Below are 25,489 nucleotides of genomic sequence, written 5' to 3' on the forward strand. Positions count from 1 at the left end.
GTATGACCTACACTGGTTTCTCATCTCTCTCAAGAGGTGTTGTTGCAGAAGTCAGAGCGGGCAGAATCTCTGCCCCACACCCACTCCATTCTTAAGGGGAAGACAAAAATAAAGGTCCATCCAAAGGCAGACTCTAGGAGCTCCCGGGTGGCCTAGTGGTTAAGGATCTGGCATTGTCACTGCTGTGGCACAGGTTTGATCCCTGGCCCAGGAACTTCCACATGCCACAGGCACAGGAAGGAAGGGAGGGAGAAGGGCAGGAAAGAAGGAAGGAAGGGCAAGAGAGAAAGAAAGAGAAAGAAAAAGCACAAGAGGAAGAATAACAAAATCAGACTCTAAGCAAGAATTTTTTTTAAAAATTTAAAAAAAAAGATTGTATTCTCCAGAATGCAGAGTTTCACAGCTGAAGCTGATGACCACAGACTGCTAAGAGGATTCATGGTGAATGAGGTGGAACTTCCCAAAAGGCCTCACCTGGGGTCAGCAGGCTAAGAGGTGGGTGGTGGCAAGCCAGAGAACTCACCTGCTGACCCGTTCCCCAGAGGAGCCCCCGCTTAGCTAAAACAAGGAGGGAATATGCCTTGAGATGAGCGGGGCTGAAAATAGGATGTGGGTTCCCCTCTTTGGGGCACCCTGTGTTACAGGAATCTGTAAAGGCCCTGTCGCCTGGCTCCCAGCCCCGGACACCCTGCCTTAATTGGAATGGGTGTGGCCTCCAACACAAGGGGTTTTAATAGTTCCTCCAAGTAGGTCTAACCTGCAGGGAAGTCTGAGAATGGTCCAAGCAGGAGATATCCTTACTGTAGAAATCATATTGCAATACCTCCGTGAAATCAACATGTACACCTTAAACCTACACAGGGTTACTATGGACTAAATCGATAGGTAACAAGGACCTCCCCTTCAGCACAAGGAAGTCTACTCAATACGCTGTGAGAGTCTAGATGGAATCTGAAAAAGGATGGCATGTACATGTGTGTGTGTGATTCACTTTGCTGTACACCTGAAACTAACACAACGTCATAAGTCAACCATACTCCTATAATTTTTTTAAAAAAATCTACACAGTATTGACAGTTACCTCAAGAAAGCTGGGGCAAATAAATGCTTTGGGAAATAATCACTAATGTAGAGATTTGAGGCCCAAAGTGGCTGCTGTTACTATTCACCAAGATGAGCCCTTTTTTATTTTTTAGACAGTTTTCAAGGGTGACTTTCCATTTAAAGTTAGGACAACATACTGGCTCTATTCCCCGTGTTGTACAAACCCTCCTTGAGCCCATCTCACACCCAATGGTTTATGGCTCCCACTCCCCAACACCTGTTTACCCTCCCCCCTCACTGGTAACCAGTAGCGTGTTCTCCAAATCCGTGTCTGCTTCTTTTCTGTTGTAGTCTCCCGTTTGTTGTATCTTTCAGATTTCACATGCGACTATCAGACAGTATTTATGTCTTTCTCTGCCTGACTTATTTCACCTAGCCCTCCCAGACCATCCATGTGGCTGCACATGGCAACTTTTCATTCTTTTGTTGTTGTTGTTGACAAGGGCTGCAGGTGTGGCATATGGAGGTTCCCAGGCTAGGGGTCAGATCCGAGCTGCAGCTGCCAACCTACACCACAGCCACAGCCACTCTGGATCCGTGCCTCATCTACCACCTACACCGCAGCTCACTACTGAGTGGGGCCAGGGATGGAACACACATCCTTATGGATACCAGTTGAGTTTGTTTCCACTGAGCCATGACAGGAACTTCAAAATTCCATTCTTTTTTAATGGCTGAGTGGTAGTTCACCGTTCATATATACCACATTTTCCTTATGCATCTATTGATGGACATTCAAGCTGCTTCCCTATCTTGGCTATTCTGGGTAACGCTGTATGAACACTGGGGTGCATGGATCTTTTGAAATTAGTGTTTTTGCTTTGTTTTGTTTTCAGGTACATACCCAGGAGTGGAACTGCCGGGTCATATGGCCATTCTACTCTTAGCTTTTTGAGCAGTCTCCATGCTGTTTTCCACCATGGCTGCACCCACTTACATTCCCACCAGAAGGGCGTATGGGTTCCCTTTGCTCCACATCCTTGCCAACAGTTGTTACGTGAGCTCATTTTGATGATAGCCATTTTGACAGGTATAAGGTGAGCGCTCAAGGTGGTTTGGATTTGCGTTTCCTGATCATTAGCAGTGTTAAGATGGTACTTTAGAAGGCAGGGGATTTATTTGATCACAAACAGGAATACATACTATGAGCTCACAGGAGTCCGGATAAGTTTCATGGAGAAAATCAACTGAACAAACCAGAGCAGCATCATTCAAGAATGGTAAATGCCAGGTCAGGTAAAATCAGGAGAGACACACACATCCTTGCTCTGGGGCAACCAGGTGAGGGCTGTTTCTGTCCAGAGGGCCTGGGCACAGGTTAGGAAGGGTGATGCAGCATCTTCACCTGACAGGTGGGAAGGGGGTGGAGCATACAGGTAGAGAAAGCAGCTGCCCCACATCTACCCTGGCTGTTTGGAGCCGTGGCAGCCAATGGACGGCAACAACGTCACCAGCCCAGGATTCCCCAAAGACCCATCGCCCCGTCGTTGCCAGTTGGGATCTAGTCTTGGGGGTGAGGAGGCGAGCTGGTGAGTGTTTTCTTCTGTCCTGTTCCCACATCTTTCTCTCCCCATTTTTCCTCCATTCCTGGTGGGAACCCATTCAGTGAGCCCTACGCTCTGCCCTCCTCCTCTCCGTATAAACTAGCAGGAGTCCAGGGACCAAAGGTGTCCTTAGCAAGAAGGAAGTGCCCCATCTCCCCATTTTCATGAAAAGGTCCACCTCTAACACACATGGTGTCTCGGGTATTTCCTCCATACATCTCGCAACCCTTTCCAGGCTCTAGGTCTGAAGTAAAGGGTAGGGTTGGGGTGCTCTGAGCTCACAGAGCAGGGTGGAGATCAGCAGAAGTCTGCTCCACGTCTTAAAGGAGTCCGGGCAAATTACTCTGTAAATTCTGCAGATAAGGTGATAACAGCAGCTCAGGGTCATTGAAGTGCTGCACAGTCCTGAGGGGGTTCTTGGTCAAGTGAGGAAACTGAGTTACAAAGGAGTTAAGTGGCTTTTCCTGGAGCACCAAGAAGCACATCAATATTCAAAACTGGGTCTGATTTCATGCCCTGGAGTCTTACCTGTTTCCATGGGATTTTTCAAGACACCTGTGTAGAAAGGTGTTGCAGGAATTAGTACCTATAGGATAGAGACAAACGGAGCTCTGATGAGTCATTTGTTCCCAGAAATTAGCTCTGACCATCGTCTTGACTTAGCCCTCCAACCTACCCTCTTGCCTCTCCTGGAAGGCCTTGGCCTTCTCACCAACCCCACCTCGATTTTATGGGAGAAGGGGGTCCATCAGCCTGTCCCCCCTTATTCCTTCCACCTGGACTCTCCGCCCCTCGACTCACCTGTCTTGGGGGTTTAACATGTGGGTTTCCCTCCAGAATATATTAGAGGAGATGGAGAATTAGAGTCGGATGGGTTTGGCCATGCTCCTTCCTAAAGCAGAGCAAGCTCTCCTCCTCAGAACGTCAGCTCTCCACTCTGGAAAGCGAGGACAGTAATACCCTCGGAGTTACAGTAATGCAGGAATCTTTATAGATTGATACTGTTGATACAAAGTTTACACGAGATGCTCTACATCTCCTGAAAAGGGATTTAAAAGAGAACACACTGTTTTCATTCTTAGCTTCTTCCACTTCCATGGCTCTTAGTTCCGAGCATAGAAACCTTCTCAATATCACCCTAAAAATACCCGTCTCTAAACCACAGTGATGTGGTAATTACCCCTGAGGGTTGGACGGTGTTCTGGCTCCTGTAATCTCTCTGGATGGCTTTGTGTGGTGAAGCAAATGTTTAATTCAAATGGTGGATCGATACTGTTTGGGTTTGACAACCTGAAATGCATTCTCTTTTAAACAAGCTTCCTGTATTCATTTAGTCACCTAACTCAAATAATGGGGAGGTTTGGGGGCTTGTTGGTTTGTTTGTTATCTTTTTAGGGCCACGCCTGCAGCATATGGAGGTTTCCAGGCTAGGGGTCAAATTGGAGCTGTAGCTGCCGGCCTATACCACAGCCACAGCAACGCCAGATCCTTAACCCACTGAGCAGGGCCAAGGATCAAACTTGGGTCCTCATGGATCCTAGTCAGATGCATGTCTGCTGAGCTACAACAGGAACTCCCTGTTTTATGTATTCAATCTCCCTGTATCAAGGTGGTTTTATGTTAGAGGGAAAAATAAACCTAGGAAATTTTTCATGTATTTTTAAAATTTAGTTTATTGAAGTATAGTTGACTTACAATGTTGTGTTAATTTCTGCTGTAAGCAAAGTAATTTGTGTGTGTGTGTGTGTGTGTATTCTTTTCCATTACAGTTTATCATAAGATAGAGAATATAGTTCCTGTGCTATTCAGTAGGACCTGGTTGTGTATCCTTTCTAAATGTAATAGTTGGCCTCTGTGAATCCCAAACTCCCCCTCCCTCCCTCACCCCTGCCCCCTTGGCAACAACAAGTCTGCTCTCTATATCATTTTCATTTAATTTAACCTAGGGAATGTTAGCTGCTCTGTGGTTAGGATGTAACCTTTTAGTGCATTTTAGAAATATTTTCCCAGTAGGGTCAATACTTTACGTAAATGTTGTATAGAAATGTTGAGGAAAGTGCTTTCGAGGCATCTGCTTTGAGTGACCCAGCCATAAACTTTGTCTCTCCATAAGTAATGTTCACCTCCTTTTTTTTTTTTTTTTTTTTCTGTTTTTCATAGATGAGTCATGGTGGTAAGGTCTCAATTGTTTTAGTAAAATGTATGTATTTCTATTAGATTCTATTAACTTTTTTTTTTTTTTTTGTCTTTTGTCTTTCTAGGACCACACCCATGGCATATGGAGGTTCCCAGGCCAGGGGTGGAATCAGAGCTGTAGCTGCCGGCCTACGCCAGAGTCACAGCAACGCAGGATCCAAGCTGCATCTGCGACCTACACCACAGCTCAGGCAACACCAGATCCTTAACCCACTGAGCAAGGCCAGGGATCGAACCCGCAACCTAATGGTTCTAGTCAGATTTGTTTCTGCTGCACCACGATGGGAACTCCTTAACATGATTTTTTAATGGGCGATAGCTTTAGTATTTTGCAAAGCAAACCAATATGGGAAAATGTTAAATTATGTCCTTTCTCAGATCCATTAGTTCAACCCCCTCAATCCATTTTATGCTCAACCCCGGAAGAGAATGGGTACACTGGGCGGGGTGGGGCAGCGAGTGTTATGTTAAGTTCCTATGGATTGAGGCACCAACCCACGCTGATGATTGAGCCTTTTTAAGGACGCAAAGTGCTTCAGTGCTTGAGTGAACCCAGCTCTTATTGATCAACTCCTGAAAGGCCTTCGGTCTTGCTATTGTGGACAAGACTAGCTAATAATAACTGCATTTAAAACGCGTACTTGGAATTCCTGCCGAGGCGCAGCGGAAACGAATCCGACTAAGAACCCTGAGGTTGTGGATTTGATCCCTGCTCTCACTCAGTGGGTTAAGGATCCGGTGTTGCTGTGAGCTGTGGTGTAGGTCGCAGACGAGGCTCGGGTCTGGCATTGCTGTGGCTCTGGCATAGGCCCGCACCAACAGTTCCGATTGACCCCTAGCCTGGGAACCTCCATAGGCCGTGGATGCAGCCCTAAAAGGACAAAACACAAAAACGCATACTTGTTGCCAAATTGCCCTCCAAAGAGATGGCACCGATGGACACGTTCATCAAAAATAGAGCAGCACTTCTGTGACAATCGTTACGGGAAAAGATAATGAAAAGAACGGGTGTTCCTTTGCTGGCTCTGTATCCATGAGGACGTGGGTTTGATCCCAGCCCGACTCAGTGGGTTAAGGATCCGGCATTGCTGTGAGTTGTGGCGTTGGTCACAGACAAGGCTAGGATCTCCCTTTGCTGTGGCTTCAATTCGCCCCCTAGCCTGGGATCTTCCATATGTTGTGGGTGCGGCCCTAAAAAGCAAAAAAGTAAACAAATAATTAGCGTATCCAGAGGTTTTTTTTTTTGAGCTGTTCAAATCCTTTGCTCATTTTAATAAATAAAACTATTTATTGATCTCCTGCACTGATTGGAAGAGCCTCTTATAGAATGTTTCAACTTTATTTTACCGGCTCACCTCTCTGAACTCACAATCTGGGGAGGTGGGGGGGAGGAGACTTCGTGGAAGGCACTTGTGTCATCTGATCCGTCCTGCTTCTACAGTTAAGACAGTCTGTTCCACGGAAGGGGGGGGGGGGGCGCCCACCTCAGGAGTTCCCAAACGCTGCAGCAGGTTGTACCTGCGCACGGGCGCGCACGTGGAGAGTCTGCGCATGCGCAGAGCAAGGGATTCCCACGGGGGGTCCCGCCCCGCCCTCCCCAGCAGTGGCGCCCTGCTCCTCCCGCTGACCCAGGCGTCCTCCCCGACCCTCAGGCTGTCCCCACACAGCCACCGCTGGTCCTCTTGCCAGCACTGACCTCCAGAGCCTGCATCTCAACGCCCAGCCCCCACCGGAGCGTCTCACGCTGGGGTGCCCCCCCCCCCGCGTGGGGGTGCAGACGTTCGTGCGGCTCCCTCTCTGCTTTGCCGTCCTCGGTCCAGCTGCTGCATTTTTCTCTGAGGTGTCAGGCAGGTGGCTTCCCAGGGCGAGCGTTCTTTTCCTGTTTCTCGGCTCCCTTTCAGGGCTGCTGCTGCCCTCCTGATGCCTTTTCCTCTCTCTTTTTTTTTTTTTTCCCTTGTGTTCTTTCCCCTTAGGTGAAGGGTTTCTTGCGCGTTTTGGAGGTCTGAGGTCCTCTGCCGGCGTTCGGTAGATGTGGTGTATGCATCACTCCCCATGTGGACGGGTTTTTGATGAGTTTGGGGCGCACGTGAGCGCCCCGCCCTGCGCCTCCGCCATCTTGATCCCGCCTGACGTGAAGGCTTTCAAAGCAGACCCCTCACCTGCCCCATGCGGGAATGTCCAGCAAACACACGCCTCCTAGTCCTTCTCCTCCGGGGGCGGGGCGGGGGGGGAGCAAGTTGGCATCGACTTGAATCCTTAAAGTTTTTTTATTGTGCAACATCCTTTTTGTTGTTGTTGGATTTTTTCGTATTTATTTTTTAAATTTTATTGGAATATATTGGATTGGCAACGTGGTGTTACTACCAAGGCGAATCAGTTACGCATATACACATACTGTTGCTATTCAGATTCTTTTCCCACGTGGGTTATTACAGAACATGGAGTGCAGTTCTCTGTGCTATACAGTAGGTCCTCGTTATGTTATATATAGTAGCTTATATATGCCAGGTCCAACCTCCCAATGTATCCCTCCCCCAACATTGCCCCTCAGCTACATCCTAAATTTGATTTCAAAATCTGCAAGTTTGTTTCTGTTTTATAAACAAGTTCTTTTTACTTAGGGTCTCCAGAGGAGACAGTTTTGGGGGATGGGGGGATGTGCTTGGGCTGTGGGATGGAAATCCTGTAAAATTGGATTGTTATGATCATTATACAACTACAGATGTGATAAACGAAATTATTCCTCAGTTAAAAAAAAATATATATATATGATAAGTACCAACTAGGTCAGTTTAATCATTTGGAATTTTTGAGATTGAAAAAAAAAGCGTCTAGATTATTAATATATTTATTTTAGACTTACTGGAATAAAACATGTTCCTGAAAAAAAGTTCTTTTTGTATTTTTTATTAGATTCCATGTAAAAAATGATATCATAGGACATTTGTCTTTGTCTTCACTGAGCATGATCATTTCTAGATCCATCCGTGTTACTGCAAGTGGCATCATTTCTTTCTTCATTATGGCTGAGTTAATATTCCACTGTATGTCTATACTACATATTCTTTTTCTAGTTCTCTGCCAATGGACATTTAGGTTGCTTCCATGTGTTGGCTCTTGTAAATAGGGCTGCAATGGACATTAGAGTGTGCGTATTTTTTCAACTTCCGGTTTTCTCCAGGTACATACTGAGGAGTGGGATTGCTGGGTGTGATATGGTAGTTCCATGTTTAGTTTGTAAAGGAACCCCTGTACGGTTTTCCATAGTGGTTGTATTAATGTACATTCCCACCAACCGTGTAGGAGGGTTTGCTGTTTGAATGACTTTGAGGCAACTTTTCTTTTTGAATCATGTCACTTTCCCCACAGGTCCTATGTGCTTCGTGTACCAAAGAATCCCCTTTCCATCAAAACCTGAGCTCTCAGCCTTGCATTAAGATGGGAGACACCAAACTATCCTCGTTGTCCACCTATGGACTGCAGTGGTGTTTCAAGCAGCTAGGCAAAGAAGAGTTTGAGACATTTAAGGAATGGCTCAAGGAAACCACGTCAGAACTTGCAACGTGCTCTTTCCCGCTGGCCGAAGTGGATGATGCCAATTCAGAGCATCTCACCTCCCTCTTGCACGAGCATTACAAAGACTCTTTTGCCTGGAAGATCTCCATCGACATCTTTGAAAAGATGCACCTGTCTGCACTCTCTGAGGTGGCAAGGGATGAGATGAAAAGTGAGTGTGACTCGGGGCAGGTCTAGGGGTAGAAGAGAGGGAGGTGACCTCAAGCTCCCACGGGAAGGGGGAGGGTATCCTTGTTCTCTCCGTGGGGCCACCTCCACAAGGTGCATCTGAGCTGTGAGGAGGAGCTACCTCAGTGGTCCACCTCCCTGGCTGGAAAGTAGAGTCCTCTCCATCCTGGGAGACAGTGAAGGAGAAGAAATGGATAGACAGACCCTCAACCTGGACAAAATTTGCTGGAATCCTTTAGACAGGATTTGGGGTCAAAAGTGCCACGCTTGAGCTCTGATGCCACCACTTGTAAGACCTCAGGCAAATGCCCTCCTGCTCTGACCCTTAGATTGCACATCTGGGGACCATCACTATGATGCGCCTATGTCTGGTTGGAATGGTTCGATAAGGTATAGAAAGTGGTTAACAAAATTTCTTTCATTTTTTTGAGAAGGCCAATGGTGGTACAACAGGTGTCTCCCTTATTTCTTGCCCCACATTGAAGGACTAAGATTAAAGGGACTTCTCTAAGGATTGACCTTCCTCAGATGACTGGTGCCCCTATTAGAACAGTGTGCTTAGATCAAATGAGATAGTTATCTTAAGGTATTTAGGAGAAAGGTAAAGAAAAGAGTTCTCTTTTATCAGGAGGAATTCCCTCCTTCAATCGCGGACAAAACCTTAGCGTCCCAGGTGTAAGGCGTCAGACTGTTGCCAAGGACTTACAGGTACTGCATGCTGCCATGTAGTTCTTCAACTGTAGCTGCAAAGAACTTGAAGAGAAACTATTCCCTCTGAGCTTCACCAGAGGCCCTGGGGTGGAAAACACGTTCGTATTATGCAAAGGGAATGAATGTTATAAAATTAAAATAATAGATGAAATTAACCATTCAATCCCCCAGTTCAGATGCCATGTTGAAGCTGCCATATGCCTTTCTATTCCTTCTCAAACCCTCCCAACGAAACAGGCACCCCAGGGAAGAAGCTAAAATAGAGATTCTACCAAGTTCATCAACTAATAGATGACCAAGCTGACATACCATGCTCTTAGCTGATCTTTAAATTCTCATGTGTCACATGCCAGAGATTTAGAGCTTTTGCTTCAGTAGGGAAGAGAGAGAAACGGTCAATTTTTAAACGGATGGTGTAAAAAAAAAAAAAAAATAGGTGCGAGGTTCCTATTCCACCTGAGAGGAAAGTGAAGCATAGAATCCTGTCCCAGGAGAAGTAAGGTGTCGGCTGAGACAAACAGGAAGAAAAGGAATGAACCAAGCCAGTTGGGTAGGGACGAACATTCTGAGCAAAAGATAGCATTAGAAGGCTTCAACAGAGAAAGAAGGCGGAGGGACTGTGACAAGTTGGAGAGGATGTGGCAGGAGATGAAGATAGCGAGATGGGCTGGAAGTCAGACAGCGTTTTGAAAGTAATTTTAATAGCAAAGCCTAAGCAGTTACACTGCATGGACCCCTGCCCCTTGAACACTATCACATGCCCACATCAACACTGTTGCTGAGGGGGTGAGTGGGCCACAATGAGTCACAAACCGATGTGAGTTAGGACCAGTTAGGAGTCCTTTCTGGCATCCCACAGGAGAAATACACCTGGCTTGGACTAGGGTGGTGATGGCAGTTAAAGAAAATGTGTAAGTGGAATTGGAAGATGTTTTGTGAGCAGACATAACAGTTTCTGAGGAGGAGATAGCACAGCAAGCATGGTACCCAAGTTACTGGCACAAGCCCCTGGGAGGATGCAGTTCCATTGCCCCCTCCCAGGAAACACTGGAAGAGATGTTTTGCAGCAAGTAGATGGAGCAGGGGGACGAGGGGATGCAGTCGGCATTAGAGATCATGAGTTGTGGTACATGATATACAATGGAATACTACTCAGCCATAAAAAAGGACCAGATAGTGTCATTTGCAGCAACATGGATGCACCTAGAGATTTTCATACTAAGTGCAGTAAGTCAGAAAGAGAAACAAATACCAAATGATATCACTTAACATGTGGGATATAAAATAGGGCACAAATGATCCTATCTACAAAACAAACAGACTCGCAGGCATGAAGAACATACTTGTCATTGTCAAGGGGATGCGAGGAGGGAGTGGGATGGACTGGGAGTTTGGGGTTAGTTGATGCAAACAGCTATATTTAGAATGGATAAGCAGTGAGGTCCTACTGTACATCACAGGGAACTATATCCAATCTCAGAACATGATGGAAGATAACGTGAGAAAAAGAATGTGTGTGTGTATATATATATATATATATAATGACTGGGTCACTTTGCTGTACAGCAGGAATGGACATAGCAGTGTAAATCAACTCTAATAAAAAAAAAAAAAACTCATGAGTTGAAGATACCTCTATTTGGACAACTCCCAGGCATCAAATAAGAAATTAAGTAGTTGAAGATGACTCTGGAAGATAAGCCCAGGAGTTTATGGCTATCAATAACCATAATAGATACCTCATAGGAGGTACCCAAGGTCACGCAGCCAAAATGGGACTGCAGTGGACACTTACCTGCTCAGAATCAGACACGCTTTACCATAAATGAACCTCTGCTGCTTCACTGTGTGGGTGGTATTGGAGCACCACGGTGTGTCTACATTGTCTTCATTGCAGGCTCGTCAGGGAATAAATGGTGAGACTAGTCTTGGCTGCCCTCAGTGATTTGGGCAGGGGATTGGGCTCATCCCTGATTTGGGTAATTGTCATGGCTTTATTGAGTCATTTTCGCACCTGCTCTCAATTGCAGAATATTTTCTGGCTGAAATAGCAGAAGATTCTATACCAGCAAAGACTGACCAAGGTCCAAGCCTGGAAGAAGTGCCAGGTGAGTGGGGGGAGGCATGGAAGAACAGACATGTGTGAAGAAGGCTGCTGTTAACATTTATCTCCAAGGAAGTGTTTGGGGGAAGATGCTTCGTGTCAGCTAAGATACTATTACCTTGATAAGCTACTTGGTAGATTATCTAGGAGACTTTGCTGTTTGGGGTTTTCAGAAAAACAAAGGTTCAGGAAAGGCTCCCACCTTTCGGTTCAGACACCCTGATGGATGCTAATGCTGGGAGTCGGTGATGGAAATCATAGTCTCTGAAATCACCTCCACCTCAGCTTTGATTCCACCTGCACAGCATAATTTATGTTGGCCGGTATGAATTACTTCATCATTCATTGGGCAGATACTTGAAAGCCTAACAGCTGCCAGTATTGTCTCTCTTCGACGAGATGAGTAGTAATAAATATCAACATTGATGACATTTCTAGAACACCTGCTATGGGCCGGGCGCTGTTCTCACCTTCTATGATCACGTCATGGAATTCTATACCAACCTCATAAGGGAGGTGTTAAAATCCCCATCTTACTCATTAACAAACTCCCAGAGAGGGATGATATGGAGCTAAAAGTAGATTTATGAATAAAGAAATGAGCCAAGTATCTGTTCCAAAATAAGTTCACAATACATACCATATATGTAAAACAGGGGATAAGGACCTACTTACTGCACAGCTCAGGAGAGGCCACTCAGAACTGTAATAACCTGTATGGGAAAGAATCTAAAAAGGAAGGGATGTATGTATAACTGATTCACTCTGCTGTGCATGAAACAAACACAAGTTTGTAAGTCAACTATACACCAATAAAGTTCACAAGTAGAAGCCCTTTTTCTAATTATCACTTCCAGGAAATTTACCAGGAGTAAGTTTTTGTTGCAGATAAAAGCTGAAATGAATTTTTAAAGCATTGAACTGGAGATCCCTTAAGGAAGTGCATTCGGTATATGACCCTGGATTTTTTTTTTTAGTAAAATTATATTTAATAATCAATCTTTTGTTTTAAAATATACATGTGTACAGGGCAGAGTGTTAGGCAACAGTACAAGTAATTACAAGTGAGACCCTGGATTTTTAAGGAAGAAGTTGGCACTGGAGAGGGAGATGGGGAACCCTTAAACACAGACATGGTCATTGAATCCATGGATGTCTTAAAGGTGGCTGAGGAGGAAGCCAAGAAAGGCTGGGTTCAATGGCAGTCCATCTTCCTGGAGCTCCCATACCTCTATAAAAATCTACAACCCAAGAGCACAGGTCCGACCTGTCTGAAGACCATGCATCCGTCTGAGCTCAGCAGATATTTTGTTCAGACCTCAGAGGGTCTGCTGCTTGCAAGTTTAATCCAGATCTATTCATGACTTTCCTGATGCAGAACAATGAAGCTTAACAGAATTTTTTTTGTAGAGATGTAGGGCTGGTAAGTGTCACACACACTTGTTTAGAGTCTTGATGTTTTTGTTCTTTAAAAAAAAAAGAATGGTAGAACCAGCGTATATAAGAGACCCGAGATAGGAATTTTTCCTGTGCATTTGTGGATTTGTCTATTTATATTGAGACATAAATGACAGGAGACACTGCTTAAGTTCAAAGTGCACAACACATCGATTTGATACATTGAAATGTCGCACCTTGGTTACTATTGTGGTGGTAGCTAAGCCCTCCAGCCCATCACATGGTTGCCATTTCTTTTTTGCGCTGAGAAGGTTTAAGATGTAGGCTCCTGGCAACTTTGATGTCTAGAGGATGGTGTCATTGCTGCATATCTGCTGAAAGTCAGAGGCTGCTAAGAGAAGTGACAGGCATGGAGGTAAAATGATAAGGTATTTTTCTCATGGACTCACCTCAGAAGCTAGGGTCTAAGCAATTAAATGCATAAAAGAATTGTCATTTATCGGAGTTCCCATCGTGGCTCAGTGGTTAACGAATCCGACTAGGAACCATGAGGTGGCAGTTTCGATCCCTGGCCTTGCTCAGTGGGTTAAGGATCCAGCGTTGCCATGAGCTGTGGTGTAGGTTGCAGACGTGGCTCGGATCCTGCGTTGCTATGGCTCTGGCATAGGCTGAAGACTACAGCTCCGATTGGACCTGGGAACCTCCATATGCCACAGAAGTGGCTCAAGAAAAGGCAAAAAGACAAAAAAAAAAAAAAAGAATTGTCGTTTATGACAAATGTTGGGAATAAAATAGAAAGTGATGTTGAAAGAATCATGGTTTGTAAAGAAAACAGTGGCCACAGATCATTTTTGCCAGGCCCTCTGCTGATAAATGTCAGACGCACTTTTTTCCCTTAAATGTGTTATTGCAGCACTTGAGGGAGATGCACGTCTCATAGGTGAGGAAATGGAGGGCCACAGAATGAGGCAGCTTGGTCCAATACAGAGACGCTGTAGAGCTCGGGGTTCCGGGTGGGATCTGTCTCACCTCAAAGGCTACGTTGCCTCCTTCTCTTTTTTTTTTTTTTTTCGTGAATTCTTGGGCCACTCCCTCGTCATATGGAGGTTCACCAGGCTAGGGGTCGAATCAAAGCTGTAGCTGCTGGCCTATGCCAGAGCCACAGCAACGTGGGATGCGAGCCTCGTCTGCGACCTACACCACAGCTCACAGCAACGCTGGATCCTTCACCCACTGAGCAAGGCCAGGGATGGAACCCACAACCTCATGGTTCCTAGTCGGATTCGTTAACCACTGAGCCACGACGGGAACTCCTGTGTTGCCTCCTTAAACAGCACAGAATTCCTCATCACACGGAGGTGCTTCTCCATCATAGCCTGACTGTCCTGGGCTGGAGTTGGGCATGCATGCCTCCCCTGAGGTCTGGAGCTCAGGACCAGACACACAGCCCCTGCACCCCCAAGCCTCTTGGTCTTTCAGAAACCACATGTGCGTGTTTGGGGTAGATTATTCATTTAACACAGATGAGTTTTCTGTAGCTCAATGGGTTAAGGATCCAGTATTGTTGCTGCTGTGGTGTGAGTTCGATCTCTGACCCAGGAACTTCCACATGCAGTGGATGCAACCAAAATGAAGACAAAAACAAAAACAAAATCATGGACTTGGAGAGTATACTTGTGGTTGCCTGGGGTAGTGGGAGGAGCAGGGAGTGGGAGAGATTGGAAACTTGGGGTTAACAGATGCAAACTATTCCTTTTGGAGTGGATTAACAATGAGATCCTGCTGTGTCACACTGAGAACTATGTCTAGATCCTTACAATGGAGCATGATAATGGGAGAAAAAAAATGGTGTATATATGTATGTGTGACTGGGTCCCCACACTGTAAAGTGGGGAAAAAATTGTATTGGGGAAATAATAAAAAAAAAAAAGACACAGTTGAGTGTCCACAGGACATGAGGCACTGTTACAAATAGTGGAGATACTATGGTTAGTAAAATCCCTGCATAGACGATTGCTTTTTTCTTCTTCTTTTTTAGGGCCGCACACATGGCATATGGAAGTTCCCAGGCTGGGGTTGAATTGGAGCTACAACTGCCAGCCTATGGCACAGCAACACAGCATCTGAGCTGAGCCTGTGACCTACACCACAGCTCACGGCAACGCTGGATCCTTAACCCACTGAGTGAGGCCAGGGATGGACCCCTCATCCTTGTGGATCCTAGTCAGCTTCATTAAGCACTGAGCCACAAAGGCAGCTCCCCTGCATAGACGACTTGGGGAGAGAGAGAGACAATAAGCAGACAAAAGTGTAACGTCTCAGGTATTAAGTGCTAGAAAGATACATCAAGTTAAAGGGACACAGCTATTTTGAAGAACATTCTTAAGCTCTGAGGAAGAGATCTTTGAAGGAGAGTCAGAACTAGGTATCAGGACATTGCTAGGAAGAAACAAAAGACCCACAGACGTAGACTGTCTGACTTGAGTTCCACTAGGGTTTTGTTTTGCCTTTTTGTTTTACTAAAATCCAGACTTTCTGGGAGTTCCCTGGGGAATCTCATGGTTGGGTCTCAGCATTTTCACCACTGCAGCCCTGGTTCAGTCCCTGGCTGGGAACTGAGATTCCACATCCAGCTGCTGCATGCTGTGGCCAAAAAAACTAATAATAATAAATTAAAATAAAATCCAGACTTTGTTCAAACTTTTTCCTGTTCTTCACCCCTCTCCTGTTCTGACTCAGGCCACAGAGATGACCAACAGAACTACAGGACACATGTGATGACAAGATTCTCCCCGGAGCTGGACACACCCGTGGGCGGTTCAGAGCATTTTGCCTTTGACCGTCGAGAGACACACTTGCTGTCGGGGGCTTTTAGCCCAGACCAGGGGGGCTTCAGGCCTCACACGGTGGTTCTGCACGGAAAGCCAGGCGTTGGGAAGTCGGCGTTGGCCAGAAGGATCCTGCTGTGGTGGGCGCAGGGGAAACTCTACCCGGGCATGTTCTCCTATGGCTTTTTTCTCAGGGCCGGAGAGATGCAGTGGGTGAGGGAGAGCAGCTTGGCAGAGCTCATCGCCAGGGAGTGGCCAGAGTCCCAGGTGTCCGTGGAGGAGATCTTGTCCCAACCAGAAAGGCTCTTGTTGGTGGTGGACGGGTGCGAGAACCTGGACCTGGCCCTCGAAGACGATGACTCGCATCTCTGTGGCGACTGGGCAGAAAAGCAGCCCACGTCCCTCCTGCTGCACCGTCTGCTAAACAAAATCTTGCTTCCTGAGTGCTCCCTGATCATCACGGTCAGAGACGGGGGCATAGAGAAGCTCCAGCCCCTGCTTCTGTCTCCCCGTTACCTGTTGGTGGAGGGACTCTCGGTGCAGAAAAGGATGCAGGTGCTTCTCGCGCATGGGAAGCGTGACCATCCACAGGGGCCAGCCTGGTTGCGCTCGGTAGTGGACAACCATGAACTGTGGGACAAGTGCCAGGCGTCCGCCGCATGCTCGCTCATCGGCAAGGCTCTGAAGCTGCAGGAGGCTCCAGGGAAGAGCCTTCCCGCTTGCCAGACCCTCACGGCCTTGTATGCCACGTTCCTGTTCCATCAGCTCACCCCAAAAGATGCATCCCGGTGCTGTCTGAGTCAGGAAGAGAGAGCCACCCTGAAGGGCTTGTGCAGGCTGGCGGTGGAGGGCATGTGGGAGACCAAGTTTGTGTTCCCCAGTGAGGACCTGGCCATGCACGGGCTGAAGGAGCCCGAGCTCTCGGCCCTGGTTCATGGGAGCATCCTGGTCCAGGACACCCGCAGCCAGAAGTGCTATGCCTTCCTGCACCTGAGCCTCCAGGAGTTCTGTGCTGCCTTGTACTACATCCTGGAAGGCTTGGAAACCAAGCACGACCCCTTCCCTCTGTTCACTGGGAACATGAAGAGTTTGATGGAACTCAAACAAATCGACTTCAGCGTCTACCTGGTCCAGGTGAAGAGGTTCTTGTTTGGCCTCGTGAGTGAAGGCATGACGGGGACACTGGAAGCCCTTCTTGGATGTCCTGTCCCCCTGGTGGCAAAGCAGGGGCTTCTCCACTGGATCTCTTTGCTGGGCCAACACGCTGACACCATCACCCCACTAGACTTCCTTGACGCCTTCCACTGCCTTTTCGAGACCCAAGACGAGGAGCTGGTTCACGTGGCGCTGACCGGCCTCCAGGAAGTGTGGCTTCCGGTACACCGGGCGATGGACTTCATAGTGTCTTCTTTCTGTCTCCAGCATGGCCGGGATGTACAGAAAATCCGGTTGGATGTCAGAGGGATCCCAAAGGATGAAGGTGCTGAGGCGTGGTCCAGGGCGCCCCACGGGTGAGTCCCTGCCTCCAACCTGTTCTTTTCTTCTTTCCATCTTTGGGGAAATAAAATTGGCAGAGGAGTTCCCGTCCTGGGGGAGTGGAAACAAATCCGACTAGGAACCATGAGGATGAGGGCTTGATCCCTGGGCTCGCTCAGTGGGTTCAGGATCTGGCATTGCCTTGAGCTGTGGTGTAGGTCACAGGCACAGCTCAGATGTGGCATTGCTGTGGCTCTGGCGTAGGCTGGCAGCTGTAGATCTGATTAGACCCTTAGCCTGGGAACCTCCATATGCCACAGGTGTGGCCCTAAAAAGAAAAAAAAAATGACAGGTAAAAATTGCACCTATGTATGACGTGGTGTTTTGATGGACCTTAAATCATCCTTCAAGCGAATCCACCCACCTGTCCCCAACATGTAGTTACCAATTTCTTTGTGTGGGTGGTGGAAACATTTAAGGCTACCTCCTAGACAGACTTGTGCATTACATCTCCAGAAAGTATCACCCTGCACGAATGAAACTTTGTACCCTTTGGCCAGCATCTCCTCCTTTCCTCCACCTCCAGCTCCTGGCAACTGTCATTCTACTTTCTGCTTCTGTGATTTCAACTATTTTAGAATCTACATGTGGAGTTCCCATGGTGGTACAGTGGGTTAAGGATCCAGCATTGTCTCTGAGGTGGCACAGGTTCAATCCCTGGCCCAGGAACTTCAACATGCCTCAGGTATGGCCAGAAAAAAAAAGAAAAAAGGAATCACTAAGTGTGAGGCCACACTGTCTCTCTGTCACTTCTTATTTCACTGAACATAATGTCCTCTAGATTCACCCCTGTTGTTGCCACTGGCAGGATTCCTTTTTTTTTTTTTTTTTTTTTTTTTTTTTGGTGTTTTTTTTTTGCCTTTTCTAGGGCCACTTCTGTGGCACATGGAGATTCCCAGGCTAGGGGTCGAATCGGAGCTGTAGCTGCCAGCCTACACCAGAGCCACAGCAACACCAGATCTGAGCCGTTTCTGCGACCTACACCACAGCTCATGGCAAAGCCGGATCCTTAACCCACTGAGCAAGACCAGGGATCGAACCTGCAACCTCATGGTTCCTAGTTGGATTTGTTTCCACTGCGCCATGACAGGAACTAGGATTTCTTTGCTTTTTTAAGGCTGAGTAATATTCCATTGTGGACACAGAGATCATGTTTTCTTTTATGTGCTTATCCATTGACAGACACTTAGGTTGTTTTTATAGGCTGCGACCATGGAATACAAATATCTCTTTGGGATCCTGAGGTCAGTTCTCTTGAGTATATTCCTAGAAGTGGGGTCACTGGATGACATGGTAGTTCTATATTTAATTTTTGGAGGAAAAACTCCACACTGTTTTCCAGAGTGACTGCACCCTTTGACAATCAAGGGGGAGTTAGAATTGACATTCTAGCCTTACTGGAGAGCTGGAGGTGTACCCTCTGATGCAGAGATGCCTGAAAGCAGGGTGGATAGGAGAGCCTTCCCCCAGAGCATGAGATTCCCTCTGCCACACTGGCCTCAGAGCCTCTAAAACCATCCCCATCTTGCCCTCACCAACTGCTTTCTCTCCTCTGGCATTTTTGTGGCAGTTGCTCCTGTTAAATCCATCTTGTGGAAGAAAATTTTTTTTCTTGTAATTAAAATATAGTTGACTGACAATGTCATACATATACATACATTCTTTGTCTCATATTATCTTCCATCCTGTTCTGTCCCAAGAGATTGGATATAGTTCCCCTGTGCCGTACAGCAGGACCTCAGTGCTTATCCGTCCTAAATGTCAGAGTTTACAGCTATTAACCCCACACTCCCCAGTCCATCCCACTCCCTCCCCTTCCCCTTGGCAACCACAAGTCGGTTCTCCATGTCCATGATCTGTTTCTTTTCTGTAGACAGGTTCATTTTTGCCATATTTTAGATTCCACATAGAAGTGATATCATATGGTGTTTGTCTTTGTTCTTCTGACTTACTTTACTCAGTATGAGAGTCTCTAGTTCCATCAATGTTGCTGCCAATGGCATTATTTTGTTCATTTTATGGCTGAGTAGTGTTCCATTGCATATAGGTACCACATCTTCTTAATCCATTCATCTGTCAGTGGACATTTTTTCCATGTCTTGTCTATTGTGAGTGGTGTTGCAGTGAACAGAGGGGTGCATGTGCTTTTTTGAATTAAAGTTTTATCTGGATATATGCCCAGGAATGGGATTGCTGGGTCATATGGTACTTCTATATTTAGTTTTCTTTTTCTTTTTTTTTTTTTTTTTTGCAGTTAATGAAATCCAGATAGCAGCTGATTTTTATGTGATTGTATGAGGCAAATTCTTTGCAATTTCCATGTATACATTCTGAACATAAACTGCCAGTAGAGCCTATTGTCAATCAATCAGAACTACAAGCTGGCCCCTGCTCCGTTTTTCTTTGTCCCCCTTGTTTTCCTGGAACCTCCATAATGTTCTCCACAGTGGTCGTACCAACTTACATTCCCACCAACAGTGAAGGAAGGTTCCCGTTTCTCCGTGGTCCTCCCTGGTATTTATTATTTGTAGATGTATTGAAGATGGCCATTCTAACCAGTGTGAGGTGGGACCTCATTGTGGTTTAGATTTGCATTTCTCTAATAATGAGTGTGTTGGGCATCTTTTCATGTGCCTGCTGGCCATCCATATGCCTTCTTTGGAGAAATGTCTATTTAGGGCTTCTGCCTATTTTTTTATTGGGTTGTTTGTTTTTGCTGTTGTATGAGTTGAAATATTTGTTTTCTTCTCTAACGTAGGCTGCAGATCAAGACCCTTGATGAACACTGGGAAGATCTCTGCTCTGTGCTCAGCACCCACCCAAACCTCCAACATCTCGACCTGAGTGGCAGCATCTTGAGTGAACAGGCCATGAAGACCCTCTGTATTAAGCTGAGGCAACCAACTTGTAAAATAAAGAATCTCATGTAAGGCCTCTCAACCCCTCTACATGCCCTTTTGCATGGCTGTGTCACAGCTTTCCTCTCCCACCTGTTTAGGAAGGCAAGCTATAAAATGTTTTCAGAGGGAATAAATTCTGTGGAAGGTAGAGGAACAAGTTCCCAAAGTCACAGTGGGGAATGCCTCAAGATCTTGTAAAGGGATTACTGAGGTGGGTTCATTTACTTGGGTTCTTGAAGGATGAATAGGAGTTGGTTAATGGAGAAAAAAGTGAGGGAGGTTCATTGCAACAAATCATAGAACTTGAGGCAATAGCAAGGTCAAAGGGCATGATCTATGGGAGACTTTATTCCAGTCTGTAATGCTTTTAGGATGATTAATAAGGTAACAAATATTTAAATACCTGATATAAGTTCTAGGTCTGTTGTAGACCCCAGGGTACTAACTGGACAACTACAGTAGGAAATGTAGGGCTCATTCTACTTCCACAAAGGTTCTATTCTTTGCTTTGCCTTCTAAGACCCAGCAAAGCACATGTGATGCTCAAGACTAGACCAAGTCAAGGTCTTGGTTGCAAACATTTTCCCCTTCCAGCTACGTCTACCTTTTCTAACTCATTTCCTTAATCTACGCTGAGTCAAGGAGGTTGGTGATGCCAGAATAGTGAATAGCGCCCTATTCATCTTAAGTCCTACACCAAACTTAACTTCTCTTGTCAGCAGCTATCTCGTTTTTCCCTTAGGAATCCCTCCCCACTAGCTGCCCCTGTTTTAAACTCTTGTTTATTTTGCTTTACTTTGCTCCTATAATTTGCGTTAATCTATGTCACCACTGTATTTGTCCTGCAACAATAATACATGATAATGATGGAGAGATGCAGGAAATACGAAGGATTTTAAGTTCTTTGAGGCCTCTTCAACGTTCTGTTTCCCTAATTACTTTCATATATTTTTGTAAATTTTCCATGCAGTTAGAAGTATATAGCCACATACCAATTTTTTAATCCAAATGATATCTCATTGCATGGAGTCTAGCATTTGACTTTTTTCTTCAACCTAAGCTTGGCTACACATCCATAGCTCTAGTCTTAAACTGTAACATATTTCATTCTTAAGCATAATTCTTGGGACTTGTGTAAATGTCTTCCCAGACTAGGTTAAGCTCCACAGAGCACAGAATATTAGCGTCACTTAGTAAGCTGTCCTCAGAGCCTGGTGCATCATAGGTGCTCAAGGATTTCTCGCTCTAAAATGAAATACAATTGACCCTTGAACAATGGAGGTATTAGGGGTGCCAACCCCTGCCCCTGTGCAGCCAAAAATCCAAACATAACTTTTAATTCTCCAAAAACTTAACCCCTCATAGTCTACTCTTGACCAGAAGCCTTATCCATAAACAGTCAATTAACACATATTTTGTGTTATATGTGTTATATACTGTACTCTTTCAATAAAGTAAGCTAGACAAAAATGTCATTATGAAAATCATAAGGAAGAGAAAGTATGTTTTTACAGTACTGTATTTTTATGGTTTTGGTTTTTTTCATCGTTGTTTTGTTTTTTTAGGGCCGCACCTGTAGCATGTGGAGGTTCCCAGGCTAGGGGTCAAATCAGAGCTGCCACTGCTGGCCTACACTACAGCCCCAGCAATGCCAGATCCGACCCACGTCTGTGACCTACACCACAGCTCACGGCAACACCAGATCCGCTAACCCCCTGAGCGGGGCCAGGGATCCAACCACATCCTCGTGGATACTCGTTGGGTTTGTTACTGCTGAGCCATGACGGGAACTCCACGGTACTGCATTTATTGATACGGTGAGCTTATGTCGTCTGCTTACACGGTGCATCATTTGTGGGTACCTCCAACCACAACACCACCTTCGAGGCTGTGTGTACCATGTACACGTCTGTACATAAATACACGTAACACTAGGCATCAAAAGTGAAAGGATAATGGGAGAGAGAAATGCCTATCTGTCTGCAGGCATAACGATTGATGCATGGACAATGAGGAGGCAGCAGTGCGATTGTTTCAGAGTAGCCCAGTCTACACACAGACTCATTACACAATGAAGAGGCAGCAGTGCGATTGTGTCAGAGTAGCCCAGTCTATACACAGACTTGTTACACAGTTTTTCTGTGCACAAGATCACAGTCATGTTCTTAACAACAAGCTTGAAAACAGTGTTAGATGTTTAAAAAGCACGTACCTGTGACCTTGGGCTGATACGTAGTTTCTGGAGCTACGAGAGACGAGAAAAGCATCCTGTGTGGTGATAGCACTCTTGGAAAGCAAAGCGAAGAGGGAATAAGAAAGCAAACACCGTTTTAATTGCATACGAAATGTCCCTCATCTTATGCCCACCTAAGGAGTAAACTCTCCGCTTCAATGCAAGCGTTGGACACAGGGGTCTACCTGCATTTTTTTTTTTATTAGAGTATAGTTGACTGACAGTGCTGTCAATTCCTGCTGACAGCACAGCAACCCCGTCACACACAGATGCTGTTGTCAGGTTCTCCTCCATCGTGGTCTCTCCCAAAGGACGGGATAGGACCTCACTGCTTATCCCTCGGAAATGTAGTAACACGCCTCAACCAACCCCAAGCTCCCCATCCAGCCAACTTCCCCCTCCCCCTTGGCAACTACAAGTCTGTTCTCTATTTTGGGGGAGGAGGGGTGTATTTTTTTAACAATTCTTTTTTTGAATATCCACTTTTTTGTTTATTTTACTTTTTGGCCACCCTGCAGCATGTGGAGTTCCCAGGCCAGGGATCAGATTCAAGCCACAGCTGTGACCTCTACCAGCTCTCTTCACCCACTGTGCTGGGCTGGGGATCGAACCTGCGTCCTGGTGCTGCAGAGAGATCGCGGCCAATCCCTTTGCACCACAGGGGAAACTGCAGTTTCTCTTTTGCAGAGAGGATCCTTTGTGCCATATTTTAGATACGTTTATGTATTTCAAAAATCTGTCAAAATGGACCCCAGCAGTTCAGACCCATGGGGTTCAAAAGTCAACTGTAAATGCAAAGAGAGATCAGAGTGGACATGGGGAAAGAGTAAGGCGGGAAAATCAGGATATAATTAAATGACACTGAAATGTCTGATGCATACTTTCTTTTCTCCACTGTAGATTTAAAAGTGCCCAGGTGACCCCCGGTCTCCGTCACCTCTGGGTAACGCTCGTTATCAATCGTAAGATTAAATACCTGGACCTGGAAAGCACTCGCCTGAAGGAGGAAGACGTTGTGATGGCTTGTGAAGCCATAAAGCACCCCAACTGCCAGCTGGAGTCTCTGAGGTACGTCCCAGGTGTGGTTTTGCTCTTTGGATTTCAGGGCTTTGTGGTTCTTCCTTCTTCCAGTGACGTGATCATCCACAGAAAGCTGCTAAAATATTACAGAGAGCTGGGCATCTGGGTGTGGCTGGTGGTGATGGTTGCACGGCGGTGTGTGGATAAGGACTGCCCCTGAAGTGCACATGGTGAAGACGGCGAGGTTGATGTGGTGTGTATTCCGCCCCCCAACATACCTTTCCTTTTTTTCTGGCACACACCCCTTTTATGTAGGCTACGAAATTGTTTATTTTCAGTTGCAGGAACATTTGACTTAAAACGTTATAGACGTTTCATGAGTACAACCTTCTCTGTCTACTTGTGTAAACCCTGCAGAGTGCTCACCACCAAAAATTTATATTCAGCTCGTGTAGGGGTTCACCAATCCTGGGACATCTTGGTCATGGCCATTTGGGGGCTCTGAGCCCTGTGTTGTCACGCATGGGCATGTGTGTGGCCGATGAGATGTGCTGGGACGAAAGAGAAACACTGCCTCCTGGGTGATTTTTGGTGTATTCCGAGGCAGATGAGCATGAGGTCTGTTCAGCTTAGCTCGTTGACACACCGCAGCTGTGGAAGAGTAGCTTGCTTTGCTCCGCATATTAACTTGAAAAGTGTGCCTTTAAAAACAGAAATCCAAGGAAGTCAGAGCATAGACGTCCTTACAGGATGGAAATGCAGCTGCGTCTGCCCAATACCATGTGGGATTTTTTTAACCACCCCTGGGAATGAAAAGGAAGCAACTATCGCCTCTCCCTCCCCCTCTGTCCCCACCTCCCCCTCTCTTCCCCCTTCCGTCCCCCCCGCCCCCCGTCCCCCTCTCTGCCCCCCCCCCCCGTCCCCTTCTCTCCCCGCCTCCGTCCCCCTCCCTCTCTCTCTGTCTCTCCTTCACAAATAGGTAACTAGAGCTTGGATTCAAAGAATACGTAAAATACACCTTATCAGAAAAGAGAGGAGGGAGTGAGGCCATTTGGAGCCAAGGAAAGAGACACGTTCGAAGTCTATGGGGAGAGGTGACAGCCCATTTCGGGGAGCCCTAGTGAGTTTACCTTCGGGTAATGTAAGAGGACAGGAGTGTTCTCTTTCCTTCACTGCTTATTCCCAGACCCTGGAACTGCTTCGTTTCCAGCACCAGCTCCATGTAACGCCCCTGAAGCTGCATCGGATGGAGAAAAGTCTTGGGGTGATAGGCTAACTCTGGAAGTGGGAGGTGCCTTTGAAAGACAGGTTGGACCACATGGGAAGGGATTTTGATGCCAGGCTCAATGGGAGATTCATTTTCTTCCATCCCACCAACGCAGAGCTCAGATTATGTTGCAAACGCTGTCTCGTGGGCTCTGGGGAATGTGCTGACCAGGCGGACTAAGTTCTGGTTGCGTGATACTCTCTGGCTGGCACCAGGAGGCGTGGAGGCAAAACTAGTGAACCAGAAAACACACCTGCACTCCCACAGCAGACGCCTGTTACGCTGGGAGACCTCTAAAAGGTCCATGTAAAAGTCTCCAGAGCAGATCGTTGATGCCACTTTCCATGTGCTAGTGTACTGGGAGACAAAGATGCAAAAATATAAATGGTTGAGACAGAATAGAAGGGCATTTACTGCCTGTGTAAAAATAGACCAAGGGGGTGGGATGGATGGGAGGGGCCCTCCCACATGGGCTGACAGGTTCTACCATTAATATGCAGCTTCCAGGATCTTCCTGGGCACAGACGGTCTGCTTATGGAAGCAGGGCCGGCTCGGGGACACCTGGAGGTTGATGGACCTGACCCAGATGTGGGTCCAGTCACTTCTTTTAGGAGGAACTCACTAACGGGTGTGTCCTGCGATCACACCCATTGCAAGGCAGCCTGGGAAAGGTGGTCCAGCCCTGCATCCAGGTAGAAGAACAGGTTCGCGCACGGGTAGAGCAAAGCCTGGGCTGCCGCTGTGGAGGCGCGTCTAACCCTCACAACTGCCGCTGTGGTTGGCAGCACGGCCATCCCCATTTTTCCGATGGCAGTGCCATTTGCACCACCGCAGCTCAAGTGACAAGGCAGACCTTGAGGGTATGTACTCTTTAAGGCTACCGACTTGTGACTAGTCGATAAA

At 46.5% G+C, this 25,489-nt stretch overlaps 1 protein-coding gene across 1 annotated transcript in view; it reads left to right on the forward strand.

Moving 5' to 3' along the window:
* NLRP5 (NLR family pyrin domain containing 5) overlaps window positions 2,468-25,489 on the forward strand; it is a 43,239-nt gene continuing 20,217 nt past the window's right edge. The window contains exons 1-6 of the mRNA XM_005664875.3: window positions 2,468-2,633; window positions 8,214-8,571; window positions 11,330-11,407; window positions 15,541-17,140; window positions 19,924-20,091; window positions 23,199-23,366. Coding sequence (XP_005664932.1) covers window positions 8,283-8,571; window positions 11,330-11,407; window positions 15,541-17,140; window positions 19,924-20,091; window positions 23,199-23,366 — 2,303 coding nt within the window. The 5' untranslated portion in view covers window positions 2,468-2,633; window positions 8,214-8,282. The remainder of the gene's footprint in view (window positions 2,634-8,213; window positions 8,572-11,329; window positions 11,408-15,540; window positions 17,141-19,923; window positions 20,092-23,198; window positions 23,367-25,489) is intronic.

This window comes from Sus scrofa, chromosome 6, assembly GCF_000003025.6.
Source record: "Sus scrofa isolate TJ Tabasco breed Duroc chromosome 6, Sscrofa11.1, whole genome shotgun sequence".
Classification (NCBI taxonomy): Eukaryota; Metazoa; Chordata; class Mammalia; order Artiodactyla; family Suidae; genus Sus; species Sus scrofa.